The sequence below is a fragment of the Labrus bergylta genome, chromosome 6, assembly GCF_963930695.1.
Source record: "Labrus bergylta chromosome 6, fLabBer1.1, whole genome shotgun sequence".
Lineage (NCBI taxonomy): Eukaryota > Metazoa > Chordata > Actinopteri > Labriformes > Labridae > Labrus > Labrus bergylta.
In genome coordinates, this window is record NC_089200.1 from 18,692,554 (window position 1) to 18,713,802 (window position 21,249).

The window sequence follows — 21,249 nt, forward strand, 5'->3', positions numbered from 1 at the left end:
AAGGGGGGGAGGGGGGGGGGGGGGTGGTTGTGGGGAGAATGGATATCTTGGTTGCTGAGACATGCCCACCTAGTTCATCTAGCTAGCATATTTCAAATGAAGAAAACTACACAAAAGAAGCAGACAGTTCAAGGAATCAAATTAAGTATAGAGAGCAAAATGTTTTTTTTGTACCCAGCTGTTAACATGTTTATTTCTGCTGTTGAAATATTTGACTTACTGGGGATTCCATGGTTTTGTAGCCAGCCATACTGCAAGTGGACACTGGAGGAAATGCAGTTCTTCGCACATCCACACTGGCTTCATTTTTTGAACACAGGAGGTTACCGCTTGGCCACATCTTGAACTGTCATGGCAGGGAACACTAGCCAGGCTATGTCTTAGGTACAGTACCTTACAAGCTGCAATAATATAATTTGCACGGTCTGTGTAACATGATGATTTTAATCACTGCAACAAATTAACCGATTGAAGTCGCAGGTCATGTCTCATTCAGATCAGAATATAAATATCATCTTCGAGTGCATGGTTCCATGCAAATCATTTGAAAGCCAAAAGTGTAATCAGCACCCTATTTATGCCCCGTAGAAGATCATTTCCATTTCATCAGATTGCCTCTCAGCCAGCTTTGTTTGGCTGAGTCTACATTTGCCTTTGAACATCAACGGCACCTTTTGTCTGAATCTGCTGTAACGTTTCCAGCTATGATAAGATAACACTTCTGCTATTTTTAATCCTAGATGCAGCACTGGCCCAGAAAAAAAAAAAAAAAACTAGATCTGAGGTGATTAGTGAAGTGTTCAAACCCTTTGTTGAAAAAAGGAGGCCTTCGTCTCTTGATACACAATACGGCTGAAAATATGAATACGATTAAATACCAGGCTGCTTCATTCATTCTATTGAAAGAAAGTAAGAGCACAAGCTATTTCTGTGAACCGCTGAAGAAATAAGGAGACAAGTTAAGAAACATATTTATTTTAGGAAAGCTGCCAAGTGCTTAGTCACTCTAAGAAGCTAAAAATCAAGAGTATACAGCAGCACACAATGAATGTAAAGAGCTCCATGGCTATTTGCTCCTTGTTTCTCCTTACAGGAGAGTCCTGTATTTCATGTTACAGTGAAGTCCACTTTCATTTCTTTTCATAGTTCACAACGGGTTACCTCCGTTTAGTAATGTGATTGATACTTAGGTGGGGCAGCTACAAAGGCAAATGAGAACTCCAAGGAGGTCCTCACAGCATAAAAATATGCCCACACACACACACACACACACACACACACACACACACACACACACACACACAACACAAACTAACACATCAGTTGCTCACATTTACAGTTTTCAGTTGAGACGTTTTTGCTCAGTATTACTGAACAGCAGAACAGCTGCTAAGTATGAAAGACAGAAACAGTTTCATACATGATTCAGTCAGTATTGTTCATGTGTACACACTCACACATGCACCCGAATATAGCATAAAGTATCCTTTATAAAAGATGTATTTTCACTGATTGGGTACTCAATATTCCCCCCATGGGGTTTACTCCTCCATCTACTGCACCCCTCCTTCCCCTCCCCCACCCGCTTTCTTCCTCCAATCAGCCCACTAGTCAGTTAATCAGGCAGGTTCACTGTGTGTTAATGCGTCCAGCAGCTCCAGCCAGCCTGTGGACCAGGAGACAGGCAGGGCGCGGCTGGATCAATGTACTGATGTCTGAAGGAGACAAAGCCATTTGAAACCCCAGGACTTTGGCTTCCCTGCTGCAGTCTGTCAATTCCACTCATCTCCCTCCACTGGTTTCCCCTCACAAGCTTCTCAGCTGAAGAAATAAGTGGATTCTTTCACCTGCTGGAGATCAAAATCACCTAGAAAGAAGAGACGCAAAGTGTCCGTTAAGTCTTTCAGGTTAGATGAATTACATCAGATGTAGTGCAGCTTGAATCATAGACAAACATACAACCATGAATTAACTTAGAATATGGCAAAAAAACAAAAACCTCTAAAGCATGACATACGAACATAAAATGTAGATGACGGTGCAAACCAACTTCAGCTGTAACCCTTTTTTTATATAACTCCAGTACCTTGCTCTAGCTTTAACCAAATGTTGCCAAGCTAGTTCATAGAGTACCCTTTATGTAGGATATGAGGTCACATATACAGTACTTTTTAACATACAAGTAATAAGTGGATGTTTAGTCAATCAAGATTGTGAATCAATTTCCCTTGCTTTGGTGCAAATGAAAGAGACAAAAGGTGCAATGTAGAGACCAAAACAATACAACCCCTGAAAAGGGAATTGTTTAGCAAGTTACTCATTGTGTGTAATCCATTCTCACCTGCTGGATTACACCCATTTAAACCCAATTCCCCTTCTTAAGGGTCCTCCCTAGTGAAGATTATAATGGATTTGGCTTCAGATTCATTTGGTCTCATATTGAAACTGGACACGGTTGACATTTGGGGACACTTACAGATATACACACGCGCACACACGCACCTCAGGAACACACCTGACTGGTCTCAGCCACATAAGCTGATTATTCAGGGGAGGGACACAATTAACAGTAATCAATTTACACAGCACAGCTGTCAGTGCTAAGCAGACAGTGGGTGTACAGATGGAGATAGAGAGAGAGGTTACATAACAGTAAAGCCTCCGTCCACCTGTCTGACAGATGACTTTTATGAACCTTCACTTTGGACAACAATACACACTGAAAGAAAATATAAATAAAAGAAGCTGGAAATTGAATTTTGGCCCGATTTAGAGGATGTTTCTGTTTGATTCAGCAGTAAGAACACTATGTCCGTGCAAGAAAGACAGCTTGACAACCAACTGAGAACAATGGGATACCTTTAGAAACAATACACAACAACAATTAGGACTGATAAAATGGGATCGAAATACAGCTTTGTGCATTCCTATTACTCCAACTAACCTAAGCAGAGCCTCGGGACATTAAAGTCCTCAACCCAATTAGTATGTTGGCCCCCTCACACAGTACCTAAGCCTTGGTGATGTCGGGGTTTTGTGGCCAGCCCTTTGCATTCATACTGACCTGTCTGTGGAACTTTGGCCAGCAGCAAAATCAGCCTCCTGTACTCTTGGTACTTCTTCTTCTTGGCCTCAATCCTGTCACAAATTAGGGAACGAACACAAGTTGTAAAACTCCACAAAGAACATTTTTTTTGTTCATAGGTATCAAAGTCAATTGTCTCTCTCTACAGTTTCTAGAAACTCATTCAAAAGCCAAATATTCTGCTGACTTGTGATGCCACTTATACAAAATTCTGCAGGTTGCTCCCGCCTAGATGTCATATTTAAGTTGTTAGGGTAACATGTTAGTTCTTATTCAGATCAATGTTATAATGTTATAGATAATACAACAAGTACATGTATGTGATGTAAATATCTGAGCATTTACCGTATCTACAAAGTTGTCAACCTAATTATCCATACTGTAAATTAACAACATTTGGCTTTTCTGCACACAAATCTTTAGCATGTTTTCCAAAATGTATTATTACTCCCTTAATGGTTGAGTATAAACATATATTCAGCTTCACGTTGCAACAAGTGAAGGAATCAAAAAACTCCCCAAAGTATTTCTGTCCATTGCCTCAAATAGGGAACAATATGTTTGAAAGGCTAAGGGAACAGAAATGTGTTTGTGAAAAAAGTACGAGGACTATTGTGGAGTAAAGGCTGTAGAGAAGGTGTCCAATTATTGCAGAGAGAGAAAAACAGAGTGAGATGATGAGCATAACCCTGCCGCAGGGCAGTAAGACCGATACTGTGAGATAATAGGACAGAGACAGAGAGGGGGAATCATTCTGTATCTAATGTTAAAGTCGAGTGAAGGAGCACACACACTAATATAACTTTTACATTCATGGACGTGTGTCTTCCTTCTGTTTGTACTATAATGTAATATATGTACATGTGAGAGCTGCATGTTCAGTGTATGCTCACTTTTGTCTATACCATAAAAGACCATAAAGATAATGTGAAGTGAACACAAAAACACAGAGACAGAGGGGGGGAGAGAGAGGGAGAGAAAGAGACAGAGGGAGAGGGAGAGAAAGAGACAGAGAGATACACAGAGAGAGAGAGAGAGAGAGAGAGAGAGAGAGACAGAGAGAGAGACAGGCAGAGAGAGAGAGAGGCAGACAGAGAAACAGAGAGAGAGAGAGAGGCAGACAGAGAAACAGAGAGAGAGAGAGAGAGAGAGAAAGAGAGAGAAAGAGAGAGCGAGAGGCAGACAGAGACACAGAGAGAGAGAGAGAGAGAGAGAGACAGAGAGAGAGAAAGGCAGAGAGAGAGAGAGAGACAGAGAGAGAGAGAGAAAGAGAGAGAGAGAGGCAGACAGAGAAACAGAGAGAGAGAGAGAGACAGAGAGAGAGAGAGAAAGAGAGAGAGAGAGGCAGACAGAGAGACTTATGGCCATAATGGTTGTTGTGTAACATCAATTTTAAAGTGCAAGCAATAAAAGTACAGATTGCAGTTTGGGGTAACTAAATGTGAAATAATTACCTTTTCTATTTCACTAATTGTAGCTATCATGCAGCTGTACTTATTTATACACAAAAAAATAAATTCTATGAAAAGAAGGACAGCTATACCACTGATTCCCCTGAGAGAAACTGAGTTTGCAGATGTCAGCGTGTACATTTTGATTATTATTTTTTTAATATCCTTCATTAATCCCTGAGAGAAATTCAAACTTTAAACATGTTCCCACGTGCAGGTGTGAACACTCACGAGAGCCCACTGCAGTATTTCTGTAGCAGGAAGGTGGACAGCTCTTGAAGGATTGGCTGGCTGTGCAGGCTGACAAACTGTTCCCGACAGATCTGACAAAGAAGAGGCAGAGAAGAAAAAGCACAATTTGAGTTCTTGCCCAAACAGTAGACCCATCAGCTCCTTAGACTGTCCTGCTGGTTGACTGGGTAGAAAATAAAACGCATTGAAAATGAGAGCGAAAAAAAAAAAAGAGAACATAACATTGCTATAACACGAGCCATCCTGATGTTATTGGAAAATAGAAGGCTATTGTCTTTAAAGAAAACAGGTTGAATGTAGAAAGGAGGGATTAGAGTACATTTTATTTTCATGGCTGTTGAGGGATGACAGTTTAATAACTGGTCATTTTTATTTACTCAATATCATTATTAATGATCAACTGACATTTGAAATGTAAAAATACAAAAACCTGCTGAAAACCAGATACATTAGTTTAGGGGATTGATAGTATATACCTCTTATAGTGTGGTATAGTATTAATCAGTAGAAAACCTCAGTTGTTTGCATCTTGAAATGCACTTTCACATCCAGTATTTTTTTAAATAATGGGAATTTCCTTGGAATTACAGTTGGTGGCATTAATCCTGTGGTCAGGTAACATTGACAGCAAACAGGGAAGGTTTTTATTCTCAGAATTTAAAACCAATTGAAAGTTTTGACTTTTGAGGTGTCAGTGTTGTGTAAAACACAAACCATCCTCACCCAACTCATGCCTCAAAGTTTTACAACATCTCAGACATTCTGGTTGTTGTTGGTTTTTTAATCTGCACACATCTCACCATAACAAGGATCAGAACCTGTCTTTCTGGAAGCCTGGCCTTGGTGTACACTCGTACTAATCCAAGGCAGGCTGGGATAGCCTCCTGTCTACTGTAACTCTTAAAAAAAAAAAAAAAGGTTCATTACTAACATGGTGAAGCTGTTTGCTACGTGGACAAGGACAAAAGCTCGACGCAACGGCAGAGGTCTGAACACACTGCACAGCTACATGTTGCTTATTTGCTTCAGTTGTGTTATTTGGCTCAGTCTGAGTCACTTTGTTTCCAATTAAACCGAGCCAGGGCGGTGTGCAAACAATGTGTGTTTCAGCACACACAGAATGAACAGTCAGCAGATTATAGACGTATTTACTGCCTTTGACAAAAATGGTTTAAATTTGAATCATAGGCTCTGGATTCTAAAATAAGGACTATCTCCCACATATTTGTTGACTATAGGATATTAAAGAGCTCCCCTCTGCTGCTGTGTTCAGCTGCCTGTGTAATGAGGAAGGTGTACACAAACACATCAGGAGTATATGAGAGGAAATAAATGTAGCGAGAGTTAAGTACTCCTCTGAGATTTGTTGAAGACATAAAACAATGACTTTGTGTTACAGCTCCGTCTACAGAAAATTGGGACTTTATGGGCATTTTATTAGTTTTATTTTAAGCTGTGTCACAGTCTGGGTCTGGAGAAGCCAGTTTCAGAAGGCAGGAGCAGGCAGAAATTAATTCAGCATAACAGGCTGCTGGATTGTGCCTCCTGCAGCCAGCAGCCTAAACTTAAAGAAGTACTTAAAACAAGTTTTCATAACATTTACTTAAACAAGCTAATTTCACAGTGCTTTCAAAACTACCATTAAGGGAAAATTTACTTACAATAAACCTGTGTATGTGTTTTAGAAAACGAGAGCCAGTAGAATCATGAATCGTATGTACCCTGCTTCTAAACAATTAGACAACTCTGAAAGAACAATGCGGATGAGAAATGGTGAGATAATCTGGATATGTGGGGACAAAAATAATGTACTGTAAATGAATACCTTGTTCATGGTGTCCACAGTGAGGGCGTGGGTCCAGAAACAGTCATGAACGGAGACGAATGTAAGGCCAGCACTGAGAGGAAAGAGAGAGAGAGAGAGAGAGAGAGAGAGAGAGGAGAGTCAATGAGCACGGACTGAATCAGAGAAAGATTTATTTTTAAATTGCCAAAGAATATCTTCATAAAGATGTTATACAGCGATAGTGATCCCTCACACAGCGGTTCATTCATTCAAAGTCAGTGTGAGAGCCATAATGAACTATCACACATGTCAGGAGGCTGTAGTATAATACATAACATACTCGGCTTAGCTGAGGTGTTAATTGCATTCAAGACGGCAGGACATATTCCTAAACCGATATGAGGTCATGTATACATAATTACATACTGCTTTAAGAGAAGTCATTCTGTATAGGACGCTGAAGATAAAAGGAATGGATCTGTCTTTATTTGGAGGTGTATGATATGATCAATGATACCTGTAGCAGTGGAGAGCAGTCAGCATCATGTGCGTGGAGTCCAGAGAGTGGATGAAGTTTGGCGGGAAGGCGTTCTTCTGTTTAACTGTGTCTGGCCTCCTGGGAAGGGACAGAGGGCCATGCAAATACAGGTCAAAATGACAGTTCTGTAAGGTGACCTGTGTTTACAGTTTACCTGATTTCTAACCCAAAATGGGATTTTTGAGCCAAGTTATCACTTCAGCCCGAAGTGGCCTCATTATGAACCGTGATGATAAATCCCTGGGAGAGAGTGAGAATCAGAAATATTGTTTTGATTCCCTTTTTAGTTTGTGAAATGTTGTGTATTTCATTTAAAAAAAAAAAAACATCCTGGATGAAGTTTTTAGGTCTGATAATGATGCAGTTAACTTTTTGCCAAGCCTGACTGACCAGCAGCATTAACAAACAGAGGAGTGGGACTTACTGAACGACAATAATGTGTACAGATTTCCTCATTCATTTTTATTGAATTCTATGAGACAATCATGGGACACTGTGGCTCTGTAGTTTCTTCAAAATGTCAATATGTGAGCATATAAAATATAGGGAGAGATGGAGAACAGAAACAGTGTAAGGAAGTATCAATGCAGTGCTTCTGCTACTGGTGATGGAAAAAATATTCTGCCAATCTGTCTCTATCCCCATGTTCCCATTACCCTGCGCCTGAGCCATTCAAATCCTCTGGGCTGCAACAGACAGAATGCTCTTCTAATGGAAATGCAGGCGGAGAAGAGAGAGCTTGGCCCAAGCTAAAACATACACGGGGAACACACACACAAACTGGCACACACAAACACACTGTCATAGGCACACAACGCTTGGCTTGGAAATGTTGCACTTTTTATCACGTCGCTTTTAGTTTTGCATTTTTGGGCTTGAGCAGAAAAAACAAACAATATTCTTGGAAGTGTATTTGTAAAAACAGTCTACAATCCAAGCTCAGAACAAGATGTTCTTCTTTTTTCATTTCAATTTATTTCACACCTACACTAAAAAAACAATAAACAAATACGACACCTTGAAATCCCAGAGGCCTGACTGGCTGATAGGTGCACAGTCAGTACTCTGGGATAGCAACCATAAATCTCTGAAGTGTTAGTGTCCTCCTTATAGAGCTGACAGTTCTTTTCATACCACAAGACAGTTTGAAAGTTGGCAAAAGGCTTAGCCTTATAGTTTTGTTTTTGCATAGTTATTTCTCACAGAGAAATAAAGAAAAAAACGACGACTTGCCAGTTCTCCGTCTGTGATTATATTTACATATTTAGAGACTTCACATGTTTTTTCAGGATCTTTTCTCACAGCATGTGCTTTTGTGCATGATCACGCTTGTGTGTGTCTCTGCAGGGGGAAATGATGAGGAAAATCAGCCTGAGTGATTGTGTCAAGTGTAGCTCAGAATGTCAGCTGGTGAAACACAGATGCACTTTTTGACAGGGCAGTTTTATGTTTTAAGGAAGATGGTATTTAAGTGGCATCCGGCCCTCTCTTTCCTCCATCTCTAACTTTCTTCATCCCTCCCACTGCTTTAGCTGCTTCTCAGTATTCAAACTGCTGGATGTGTGTTGTACTGTAAATGTCAGACTGAGGAGGATGGCTGTCAGTCTCTGTCATCTCTCTGTCTGCAGTGCACTCACTCTGCCTGGCTGTCTCTCACTCTGTCTCTTTCTGTCCTCTTCTCACTTTCATCACCATTCCTATTTTAAAACTCAATCCAGACTTTTCTTTCTCACCTCCCCAAAATAGCAGTCATACAAACTTCCCAGACTAGCACTTATTCAGAGAAAACACATCGCTCTCTGCTTCATCCCTAAAGGTCAGGCGTACTCAGGCTGAAGCAGACTGCCAATCAACAGAGCAAAAAGAGGCCCATCTACTGTAATATATTGATACTTTTCAAATTTATTCACAAGTAAAATATCCTCGGTTAAACCAGTTTACGATAAAATAGTATTCTTCTCTGGCGTGAATCTCACTTTGTCATGGAACATCTTAGTGAACAAGCTATTCATGGAGATGATAGTACACTAGTTTAGTAAGTGTTTTTATTGTTCTAACTCACTGTTTTTTCTTTTTATCATGTTGATTCAGTCATTCACACATTCTTCTATGAAAACATTTGAAAAATATTTTTTTATAATTTCTGATCTGTTATTTTGCCGTACTTCTTATTCTTTGTTTTGTCTTCTATGTTACTAATGTGAACTATTTCTTGTTTAAACCTACTTCCTTTGTCAAATTGGGCATACTTTGGCAGTTATATGATTTGCTGGTGATTATTTTCTGCCAGAGCTTCTGAACAAAAGAGGTTAAATTCCCTTCTTTTGTTTTTTTGCTCATTTCTGTTAGCGAAGCCTCCCCAATCAGACACTAGAAGTCCAAAACTTCGCTTTCAAAATGTTAAAACACTTCTGATGGCACATGCAGAGTTACGGCCAAGTTTGAGTGGGCAATTAGTGAAATATCCACTGAAGACAGCGCTTTAGTGGAGCTGAAGGTTGTTTGAATGTAAACTAATTGCCTCTAGAGGCTTCTACTTCTTTCCACCTCTAAAAGCTAAACAGAGTCTGAAAGGACATTCTAAAAAACCTTTGACAACAAACTCTCTAAATTTCAGGACAAGAAAATGGCCTGCTGTACACAGAATTTCTCTCATCCAATATCTTCTACTTTGTGTCATGTCACTAACATGATAATTCAATTCTAAGGATAGTGAGCACAATGGAAGATGAAAGTAGAATCAAATAATATGGGTAATTTAGAAACAGATGTGAGCTACATAATTACTTACTCTTTGGTGTCATGGCTGATCTGGAGGTTGATATGTTGCATGGTACTTTTCAGCTGAAGAGGGAAAAACACAGACAAAACAAGAGAGGGTTAACTATCCTGAATACAGCACGCTGATAAGGTCCTAGACAAGGAGAATAATGCTAAAATGCCTGTTACTTAAAATGCAGTAAAAAGAAAACGTGCATTCAGATTCTACTGAAGATCAAAATGTTTCTAAAAGAACAACTATTTCATATTGAAGGCCAAAACACATGAAATCACAAGACACCTGAACATTTAGTAATGTAGCTTTTGTTTTTAAACATTGTACATACTGTACATTTGGGTAAATTGTTCCAAGCATGATACAGATCCATTAAAGTTAAAGAACCAAGAAACACAGCATATTTGTATATTTGAACTCCAATAGTTACTCATTAATGACTATACAGATGAAAGTACATCAGAGGTTTGAAAAACAGAGTCCTTCAAGGCTTACTGTCGCTTTTTGTTTTGGCCAAAGTCTAAAAATAGCAACATATTCAAAATACACATCCACCAATGCAGAGCCAATCCCACTGGAGGAGCTTAAATCAAAGATCTTTTGACATATGTACCCGAAAATAGCTGAAATTATTCAACAGTTTTCAAAATAAAGTTTTATTTGGAGTTTGGGGTCTTCAATCTCCTTCAGGGGTTTAAAATACTAAGAGGTTTATCATCAAATTAGCTATTTCAAATTGGACACAACATGGCTACATCTACAATGAATAAACACTTTTATGGATATTTCCAAAAAACTGGTTAAATTTAATTATGCACATTTGTAGAAATGCTTGTTCAAGAGGATCTTGGCCATGAATCATGATTTCAATAATCTGCATTGTGTGGCAGGTATCTGGCAAAGTGCTAATCCAGAAGAACTGTGATTTGGTTTAGCGTAAACTTTCTGCCAACAGCTGGTGATGTGTTCATTCATGACCTTACACCACAAAAAAGAAAGAGATGAAAAACAGAGGCAGTCAGGAAAATAAAGAAAGTTTAAGAAACATCGAAGCACTGAGTGTCACAAAAAGACATCTTACTATAAGTAGGTAGTAATCAATCACAGTGATTCATGACTCTATTAGACTTCATTAACTGAAGAAAAGTTAGAAGGAGTTAGACACAAATGAACGCAGTATATAACTTCATCCATTACACTTTCTCTACTTGTTCTTCTTAGATATCTACTTCAAAAAGTAACTGTTATAGGAAGTTATCAGTATGACCCTAATGGCCAACATTCAGTGGATTAATTAAGAACAGCAGGCAATTAGCCAGTTTATGCACACCGATCCTTTTGATCTCAGCTGTTCGCTTTACTCCATCATGGTTTTTTTATTTTACACACTGTCCAAGAGTAGCACCCCAAAGCCTTTAGTTCATGGGAGGGATGACTTAGCGCTCTAATCTCCTGAGACCTTGAGGGTCCCCCCAGTCTGCCTTGCCAAGGAAGGCATGTGAGGGAGGGCAGTCTTTCCCTGACCCCTGGAACCATGCCTGGTTGGCAACAGCAGGCTACTATCAGGGAAGAGAAATGAAAGGCAGAAAGCGGCCAAATGTTCATGGATGTGAGCACTTCGGATCCGTCTGTTTGCCTTGCATTTAGCCTGCATTAATGTATCTGTGAATACATAAAAAAAAAAAACCCTTTGATCCATCAGTACTCAGAATAGCAGAAGCACTTTTAAAGTCATTAGACATCATTATTGTTAGTTTCTGTTTTGAAGAAAATGTACCCTAAGTTGTATGGATGCATGGAAAATGGGTTTGAGTTTGTTTGTTCCCAATTATTAATGGGCTCACATGAGGACATGTTGGACACAGAACTGTTGTGCCATCACAATGAAACCATAATCAGAGTGCTACAAACACTGAGTAATAGAAGTGCTTGTATTGTAAAATCATTAGACATCATGCTTTGAAAAATACCCCCGCCCCCCAGTAATATAACTAGAAAATGTGATGGGGTTTGTTTTTAGGTGAGCTCTCACAGGACATGTTAAACTCAGTTATTTGTTTGTTTTTCTGGTCAACACATGGAATTATATCACAAACAGCCAAAGTAAAGAAATACATACATCAGTTGCTAGTTGGCTTCATAGTGCTACATTGGATTGACTTTGAATTTACTTATGTTTGCAGTTGAATGGGTCTTGAAATCAAAATTCTTCTTTGTCAATAATACAAATGACGCCACCAAACCAGAGCACATGTTACCACAGCATGATCACTGCTACCCTGAGAGGAGCCTTAAAAAGTTCATGTTTGGTACCAATTTATTGCAATGTCTTGTGGGCTCCATTGGGAAGCGGTTTCTACACCTTCCAAGATAAATGCCTGGTGCTTGATTTATGTGAAGTCAGTGTCAACAAGAATGCTGAGCTGGACATCTAGAACTCCATTTGTAATGACATCTTTTTTTAAATGGATCGGTGCACTCAGAACATATGTTTAGAATATGACATCAGAGGACTTGTAATTGAATGCAAGGGTAACAACTGTGAATGAATGTCTATATATTCTTGAAAATCACTGTGGGTGCTGTCAGGTGTTGTAAAATATGTTCCATTATTTAGTTGCTACAGAGCTGCGACAGGATGTCTCTCTGTTTGATCCTCTTACAATCTGTCTAATTTATTAATCAAATAAACAGAAGTACCTCTAAGGGGGAAATACATTTTTAACTATTGTCTTGGCAATTTTCCTCCAGTTGTACAAGACATTTTCAGTTGGACCCAACACAGTGAAACCACAAAGCGACGCTACACCAAACAGGTTTAATTGATAGTAATGTATACAGTTGTGAATGGCTATCTCCATACAGTATCCCTGTAAAATCTCTATAGGTGCTGTCAGGTATTCTGATATTTTGTTCATAATTTAGTGGCTACGGAGCAGCTCTAAGGTGTCTCTCTTTTTGTTGTTAACACCATCTGTCTTCTTGCTGTTAAGACATTTTTAAATTTAACAATAAGACAGACTCTACATACCAAAGCAATACTTCTAAAATGATCACAAGATTGTGTCCTCTGTATCATTTTGATTGTGTTAAAAAACAAGACGAAAAGATCCATGGATCCATGAATGCTTTTTGGACCATATTGAAGAATAATAATCTATCCCTTATGGAGACATTTTTTTATTTGTTTATTATTATTATTGGCTGCACACATAAAAAGCCAGGCTATCCAGGGATCAAAGGGACACATGTACAGTGAAGCCAATTTCATGGAGATGGCAAGCTACTCTGTTTGGTGATTCCAGGGAAAAGCTTTAAGGTTGCTCTATGATGAATGACAGAATCACACAATTATCAAGGAATGGCTTTAAAAATAGAAGTGTGATGGTAAAACCCCATTAGTCTCTGCCATGGCTGCTATCTCATCCATCATTGCTGGAGGAGGACTTGTGCAGGGGAATCTGTCCATCATTCCTATCTTTACATCACCTCTTTGTCTCCTAATGTATAGGCTAGAGGGAGGGGAAGGGGAGGCTGTGATGTAGAGAGGGGTGAGGTGAAGACATGGAAGTTATGTCTGGTTTGAGTAATGGATGGCCACACTATGAAAGAGGTCGCACCACTGTGCACTGTAGTCCTGTTCTTTATAATGCATAAGAGTATGATTTGTGTACATGACCTGACTCAAACCATGAGGCTGTGATGAATGAGACCTTGGTGAACCCTGCTGTGCCTTTTGGGAAGAGGCTTCCTGAGAGTTTCAGCACAAATAGTCATGGATGCAACAGCTCTCTGTAACCATATACTGTATATAAATTATATATATATAATCATAGTGCAATAGGGGAATCCCCATTCATCACATTGTCCTTGATAGCACGTCTCATCCCAGTTGTTGGGGTTACACCTCACACACCCCTTTCCTCTAATGTTCTAAGTCACTTGGTGATCTACCTCGACTTTTTCCTCTGAAGGCAGATGGGGACAGCTGCAGACTCACAGTCACAAACACCCCCGAGTCTCACTATGCTTCAACTGACCTTTTTCAGACTTACTTTATCACCAAACTTTCTTTTTCTACCACTTGGGGCTGTCCCCGAAACGCAAACTACATTTATTCATTCATCCCCAAAATGCCATAAGATTCTGCAAGATCCAGGAAAACACCATCCTACCCTCGGGACCGTCTCACTTCTATTCCGAGGCAAAAGGCGCTATGGAGGGCATAACTCTGACATTTAGAGATACATAGTTTCTCAAAATGAGAAGAGAAGACTCCTTCTGGTTGTTAATGCCCCTTGAACTTCTCCAAGCTGTAATCCTGCAGCTTTACAGTGGATAAAGACAGACAAATGGTGCTATCAAATAACAAAGTAGCAACATGAGATCGGGGACAGAAACACACCTCTTTGAAATTGAAGATACAAAAATATGCAAACCAGGATTATATGGATTATAATTATTTTCCCTTCTTGTTTTCTATAAAATGTATTATTCAAATATTTATTTCCCTGCCCTGCCCCAAAATACCCTTGACTTTTGAAAAGTACCACCCCCTAGCAGTTTTTTTTTAAAATATTATTTACCCCAGAACTAAATTTAGACCCTGGTAGATTTTTTTTTAAGATTTATTTTGGGCTTTTCGTGCCTTTAATGCAGAAAGAGGACAGTGGACAGAGTCGGAAAACCAGGGAGAGAGAGCGGGGAATGACATGCGGAAAGGGGCCACGGGTGGAAGCAAACCCGGGCCTACCGCTCGAGACGAGAGTTTCAATACATGGGACGCGCACCCTAACCATTGCGCCACCAGCGCGCCCCCCTGGTAGATTTCTTTCAGGTTCTTTAAAAAGACCGCAGTTCTGGGGGAAAGTGCCTCTGGTCAAAACTGGGCTAGAGAGAAAATGGCCACAATAAGGTGCATAATGAAATGTTATAATGTTACATGTTTAAAGGATTTTTTTTTTTAACAATTACGGAAAATCATAATTCATCCATGATTAGTAGAACATGTTTAAAGTATTCAATCAGAGGCCAAAAACTTGTTACATCAAACTTTGTATTACTGTTGGCAGTGAATTATTTTGTGTTGGAATAATGCCATGCCACTGGACTGTACTTCACGTTTGGTACTGTACATAATGAATTAATGCACCATGTTTATCTGCTAAGGGAAATTTCAACCAAAAACCAAGGCCAAACTGATTTTTTCCTCAGAGAGGACATCAGATCATAAGCTTTCAGTCACACTACAAATTCACAAATCCAGATGACTCCCCCTGTGTCAGCAGCCGCTGAGAGCGGATGAGAGGTGAAAGTGGAATGGAAAATAAACAAGGTATCCGAGTGACCTCTGATCTGATTAGTATCTCCAAATCCTGAAAAGTCACCTCTCTGATGTTTGTATGTTCCATTCAGCTACTCCATCCTTTTTAATTCCCCTATCTCCCAGCAATGAAAAATACTTAAATACACCATGGGGCATTTATACTCATCACCATGTGCCCACTGAAATGAAGGAAGAAGCATTAACACAAATTCTTACATAACCTGGACAAGCAAATTACTTATATATATATTATTAGATATTATGATGGTAATGTAGCTACTCTGCCTTCTCCCTTATTGGTTTTCCTACTGCACTTCATCTCCCTGTTCTATCTAGAGTCTAATTACTAATGACCCCCAGAAACAGTGTGGCCTTGGATTTAAGAGGCGGAGAGGAGACGAGGAGATTGAATTTAATCCAGCTATGCAGGGAAAAGGTGACCTTTCTGCAAGTTAGTTTCATTTTTTTTATGCACAATGATGCAACTGGATTAGAGAATTATAGCAGGGGATGAAGAAAGTTATCTGTGAAATGTAAGCTAATACCTCATTCATCCATGAGGTCGTCACTACATCCATTAATTTATTTATTAATCTCCAGGCCTTGAAAAATCATAGAAAAAAAGAGCAGAGATGCACCCTCAGGGGACCAACCATCTGTCACTATCGCCCTCTTGCTCCCACTTGTGAGGTGTTGCTGCCCCTCTAAGCCAACCCTCTGCTTGATGTCATCCTAAAAGAGCATCATGCAGCACCAGCCTATGAGCAATGTCAGCATGTGGCGTGTGCTTTACGCATGTAAGAAGTCTGCAAGTAGTTCATGTGCTTAAGGATATTAGAGGTTAAAATGTATTTCTTTAAAATTACATACATATAGACATAAACAGGACCTTCCTTTTCATGTAAACACACATACACACACACACACGTTATCTACAAATGTGCTGGCACACAGACATGTTATCTGTAAGACGTACTGCTGTCAGGATCTCCATAGTGACAGACAATTAGAATGACTTGGAAAGCACAGCTGGGAAATTCCACTTACAAAGCCTGCAGTACTTCAGCAGCTTCATGATAGGTTGGGTGTAAGACTGCTCCATGATGGCAAAAAAATCATAATCATGATTATTTTGATTGACATTGAGATCACTATTATTTAATCAAATTATGTTTTCATTTCACAACAACACTGTGTTTTGTGTATATATGTTCTTTGGTGGGAATTTTCTGTTTGGACAGTAACAGTGCTGTGAAAAAGAATTACATGAGGATAATATAGTCTAAAGTCTAACACACAACACTCTTAATACTTGGCACTCTGAGGCAAAAATTATGGCCAAAACGAACGCAACACGGCGTGAGGCCCGGCATTCTCTATCCCGTTTAATCTCTATCATCTTGTTTTCATGATGGAAGGAAGCTGAAATTGAATTGAAATTGAAACCTAATTAATTGCCCCGCTCTAGTTGTCTTGCATGAATTAAACAAATATTTTAGAGATTTAAAATGTTTTTTGGGGGAAAAGCATTCAGGGGTGGGGTGGTTGTAGAAACACAAAGCCTACGGCCAGACTATTCTGTATCTCAGAAAATCACTTACCGTGTATTATCTTAATGTTGAAAAAAACCCACAGCCATTTAAAGGATTGAAGTATCTCAATTTGAAAACTTGAAGAACAGAAATACAGGACACTTATTTCATTTGACCTGATTTAAATGTGGCTAAATCAGCATTTCCTTCCTCTATTCCTGTATTCCTTTTTTTGTCTTGATAGGACTGCTGGACAGAAATGTCAAGTAGGAAAGTCGAGGGTTTAAATGTGCTTTTCTTTGTGTTTGTTTTCAGTTATTGTGTATTATCTCATCATGGAGTTTTGGCGTGTTTTTGATAGCTTTTGATAGTTACTGATTTGTAAAGTGCGTAGTGGTTTATATTGACATGAAAAGAAAATATAAAAAGGTTCACTCTTTGATGTATTGCTTTGGGGGAAAGAATGACCCAATTAGCATTTACATTTGTCCATCAAAGGGCCATAACGAGACCAGTCATCTGTTTTTCTCTAAGATAGACATCTGAAAATAAATTTGAAAACCTAAATCTGATTAAAATCTGGCTAGCTCAGTTTTAGGCAGGTGTAAGAACTCACATCCTCTTCATGACATTATGGCAGGTCAGGGAAGTAGCTGCAGTGGATGGCTAATTTCTCTGCGCTGCAGGACTGAGAGGTTCAGGGGATCCTTTGTCCCCACAGCCATTAGGCTTTTTAACACACAGGCTAAGGGTAGCAGCTCATGACTGGAGCTGTGAGTGAAACATCACTGCCTGCCTTTTTCTTGTTTCTCTCCCTAACACCCTGGGGATTCGTACCATTATAAGAAGCATTTAGGAATATAAAAACTTCTAGTATTTTAATTTTCTGTAAATATCTATGCAGTTTTAAATTAATATTGTTATTTTGTTTTTTTCACTGTTCTATTTTTCTAACTTGTGAGCTATGGGACATTCCTGAATTTCCCCCAGGGGATGAATACAGTATCTTTCTATCTATCTATCTATCTATCTATCTTCAAGTGTGTGGTGAGTCATTCCAGTTATGTTCACATCTGAGAGCCAAGAGGAGCACTCATCAATAATCTAATGGTTAAAAAATGGCAAATCAAATCTATGTGCAGTGCCACTAATCCAATCACATGCCTGTGACGGCCTCGGCAGTGTCAACAAGTGAAGCAGAATTTGTGGGCTGCCTGTTTGACGACAACAGCTTGCTCTCAGTGGATTAAAAACACTTTAGTTTTTACAAGATTTCAAACTTTTGGTAATTTGAAAGCCATCATGAGAGCTGATATTGTTGTTGTTTTAACCGTTTTGTATTAAATATTCACCTAACTCACTCTTCTGTTCACTTACTATAAAATAAATTCCACCGTGATATAATGAGTTGAAATCACACGTTCAGTTATGATAATATTAAAAGTAATCAAAACAAAACACTCTAGCTCAAATCTATACAGTACATACAGCAATAGAGCATACACAGTGGGTTCCACTTAGCCAGTATGGCGTTTGAGATTAATGAGTTCTCTACATCCTTGTACTAATGTGAGTTAAAAATGTATCCAGTGTACACTATGAAAAGGTCAGTTGTGGGAGTATTGAAAATGCAGTGAAGGTTGAGACAAAGAGCAAAGAGGAGCGAGACAACCAGGTGAAGATACATGAGGAGAAGTTTAGAAAGGTCAGCCGCTGAATTTCTGAAATACAGAAAAATGAAGACAGACCGGGTATCGTTTGAGCTGTCAATCAATAGATGTATGAAATTATAGTCATCAAAAGTAGGTGGGGAGCTTTGCATTAGAATGGTAATGCCAGAAGTGGAGTTAAATACCAGTTGTACAAAAGTGGCCATAGAAATAACCCACACACTTATTTGCGAAATGATGTGTGAAATCACACTCCAGCTCTGCAGTGTATTGGCTGATCAAAACAATTAATCCTACACAACTCCGCTTTTAGGGGCTTGAAGAGAGCCACCAAACATGCCTGAGAATAGGACTTACCACTTGGTTGCGTGTGCGGTGGTAAGGTTGAATGACGGGTAAACCCAGGGGTGTCACCCACTCCACAGTGTGTCCAGACTTGGAGATGAGCCTGGCGCTTTCTGTCAGCCAATCCTGCAACACAATGATGCCAGCAGAGGGGAAGTGAGGGCACTGACTGGAGAGAAATGTTGACTCAGAAATATATGCTAAGCCCTTCAACAATCATATGGGTTACTTAGCCTGTGTTGTGTTTTCAATGTGTGTGTGTGCATGATAACATCAATCAAGCCTTCATCAGCAAATACGGATGGTCTAGTGAGGACATTTTCATGTTCTTCAGGGAGGAGGATTTAATAAGATCAGGATCTGATTATTAGGACACCATGGTGTATTTGGAACAAAAAAAAACTGAAAATAGGAACTTTTTCCCCCCAGTATTAATCTCTGACTTTATGTCTGCTGTTCTAGTTTGCGGTGCAGCAAAACAATTGTTGCAAACTTGCTGAGGTACAGGTGAGGAGTTGTTGCGTTCTCTAAAAATTGCAAGTGCAACAGTGATGTTTGCGTAAGTGTCTGGCACAGTTTATCTCCAAGAATAGAAGGCTTGTTAAAGTCCCACCAGAGCCTCCTCACGCATGCAGGCACACAGAGAGCTGTAGGAAAGATAAATATGTCCTGGCAACTCAAGGCAGCAGTCTGGCCCAAAGCTGCTCCATTCATCACCTCCCTCCGTCTTTTTTTTTTCTCCCCAGGTTCAACAAAATGAAGATAGAAAGAAAGGGAAGAATGCAGAGTGAAAGATTAACTAGCAAGATAGTTGGGGAGAGTGACTGATCAATCAATAGATTGATAGAAGGTAGGCAGAGGCAGAGTGAGAACATCAGTGTTGACTGAATAACTTGGACACATACAGAGAAAGTAGAGAGGTCAAGGATGACAGCGCCGCCGATTGATCAGCTTCCTCACTTTCAATCATACTTCAACTCCCTGCTGCACAATGTGAGAAGGTGTGACCTATTTAAAGGGCACCGGCACACACTCACATACAATCACGCACGCACAAGAGCATCAGGTCAGCCCCGAGGTCTGACGGGAAGGAGGGATTTTTCATCTCAGACTGGGTTGTCCCCACACTTTCCCCAAAGGACACACACAAGCAGTGGGAGGTGTTTCTATTTGCTCGCCAGACTCCACACTCTCTATGGAGATAATGTACAATCCCCTGTCAGCTGCACGGCCTAAATCTATAAATGGAGTCTCTGATGAATGGGTGCTGTTGCTGGGGTAATTGTGAAAATAAATAGTCATTAATAAAAAATAAAACATAAAAGGAGGTAGTAGTAGAAACGTAATAATCTGAAAAAAGAGTATACAAGACCCTGTTTACTGTTATTTAGAAATAGAGGACAAAAAAAAAAAAAAATATATATATATATATATATATATATATATATATATATGTGTGTATGTATGTATGTATGTATGTATGTATGTATGTATAGTTATATGAAGAGAACATCAAAAGAGTTCATAAAAGTTGTGGTAATTTGTTAGAACACAAGAAAACAGAAAAGTCAGCAAGCACAATGGGCCTCATTCACGAACAGTGCGTACACACAAATATGTGCTTTAACTGTGCGTACGAACGTTTGAAGCACAAATCTGGGATTCATCAATATATTTTTACTTGAATTTGTTCTTACTCTGCGAACAAAAATAGAACCTCCTCAGACCATGCATACGCACAAATGATTGACCAGCTTTCTCAGAAAATGTTAACATACACTCTTATACACTAAATGCATGACATGATAAAAATACATTCAGTAATGAATAAATAAATAAATATATATATATGTAAATATAAATATATAAAAAAACAAATGTTGAAAAGACACGCATTAAAAACGTGAATTAACTAATGCATTGACTAAATGTATTAAATAACCATGAAATATTCACCTTATCATCCTTTAATCTAAAATCTAATCGTAGACCACTCCCACCAATAGTGCCATGAAATATTGCATCTGTAACCAAAACCAGCTGATTAATCTGAGAATATTTAAGAGCATGTAGGGAACATACATGATTGTGATTTACATCTAAGAAAGTGTAGAGATCTAGCCTTGCTGAAACAACTAGCAGCCAGTGCCTTCAGAAGAGAGCGCATCAGACCGTCAAAACACGTTTGAAGAGTGTGACGAATGACTGATCAGCTGATTCCGACTGCCAATGCGCGTACTTCTGCAACTATGTAATTCACTGCAACGGCATCTAAGCCCCCAGACACAGCGACCTTTTTTACCTTATGGGGCCATCTCCTAAAAACTTCTAGCCTACGTGTCTCCACCTCTAAGCTCTCGTCCTGATACACCAATCGGATGTCCTAATATGGAGAGATGGGGGCGTGGTAGTATGCTGATCGCAGGTTGCGGGCACGCGCCTGTGGATTTAGGACTGTTGTTGATCTGTACGCAGCTGCTCTACCCAG

General features: G+C 39.4%; 1 protein-coding gene across 1 annotated transcript in view; it reads right to left on the reverse strand.

Moving 5' to 3' along the window:
• Positions 1-959: 959 nt before the first annotated feature.
• Positions 960-21,249, reverse strand: part of polrmt (polymerase (RNA) mitochondrial (DNA directed)) — a 41,916-nt gene continuing 21,626 nt past the window's right edge. The window contains exons 15-21 of the mRNA XM_020632051.3: positions 18,774-18,887; positions 9,904-9,956; positions 7,092-7,190; positions 6,614-6,686; positions 4,768-4,859; positions 3,065-3,138; positions 960-1,867 (exon numbers count right to left, since the gene is read on the reverse strand). Coding sequence (XP_020487707.2) covers positions 1,818-1,867; positions 3,065-3,138; positions 4,768-4,859; positions 6,614-6,686; positions 7,092-7,190; positions 9,904-9,956; positions 18,774-18,887 — 555 coding nt within the window. The 3' untranslated portion in view covers positions 960-1,817. The remainder of the gene's footprint in view (positions 1,868-3,064; positions 3,139-4,767; positions 4,860-6,613; positions 6,687-7,091; positions 7,191-9,903; positions 9,957-18,773; positions 18,888-21,249) is intronic.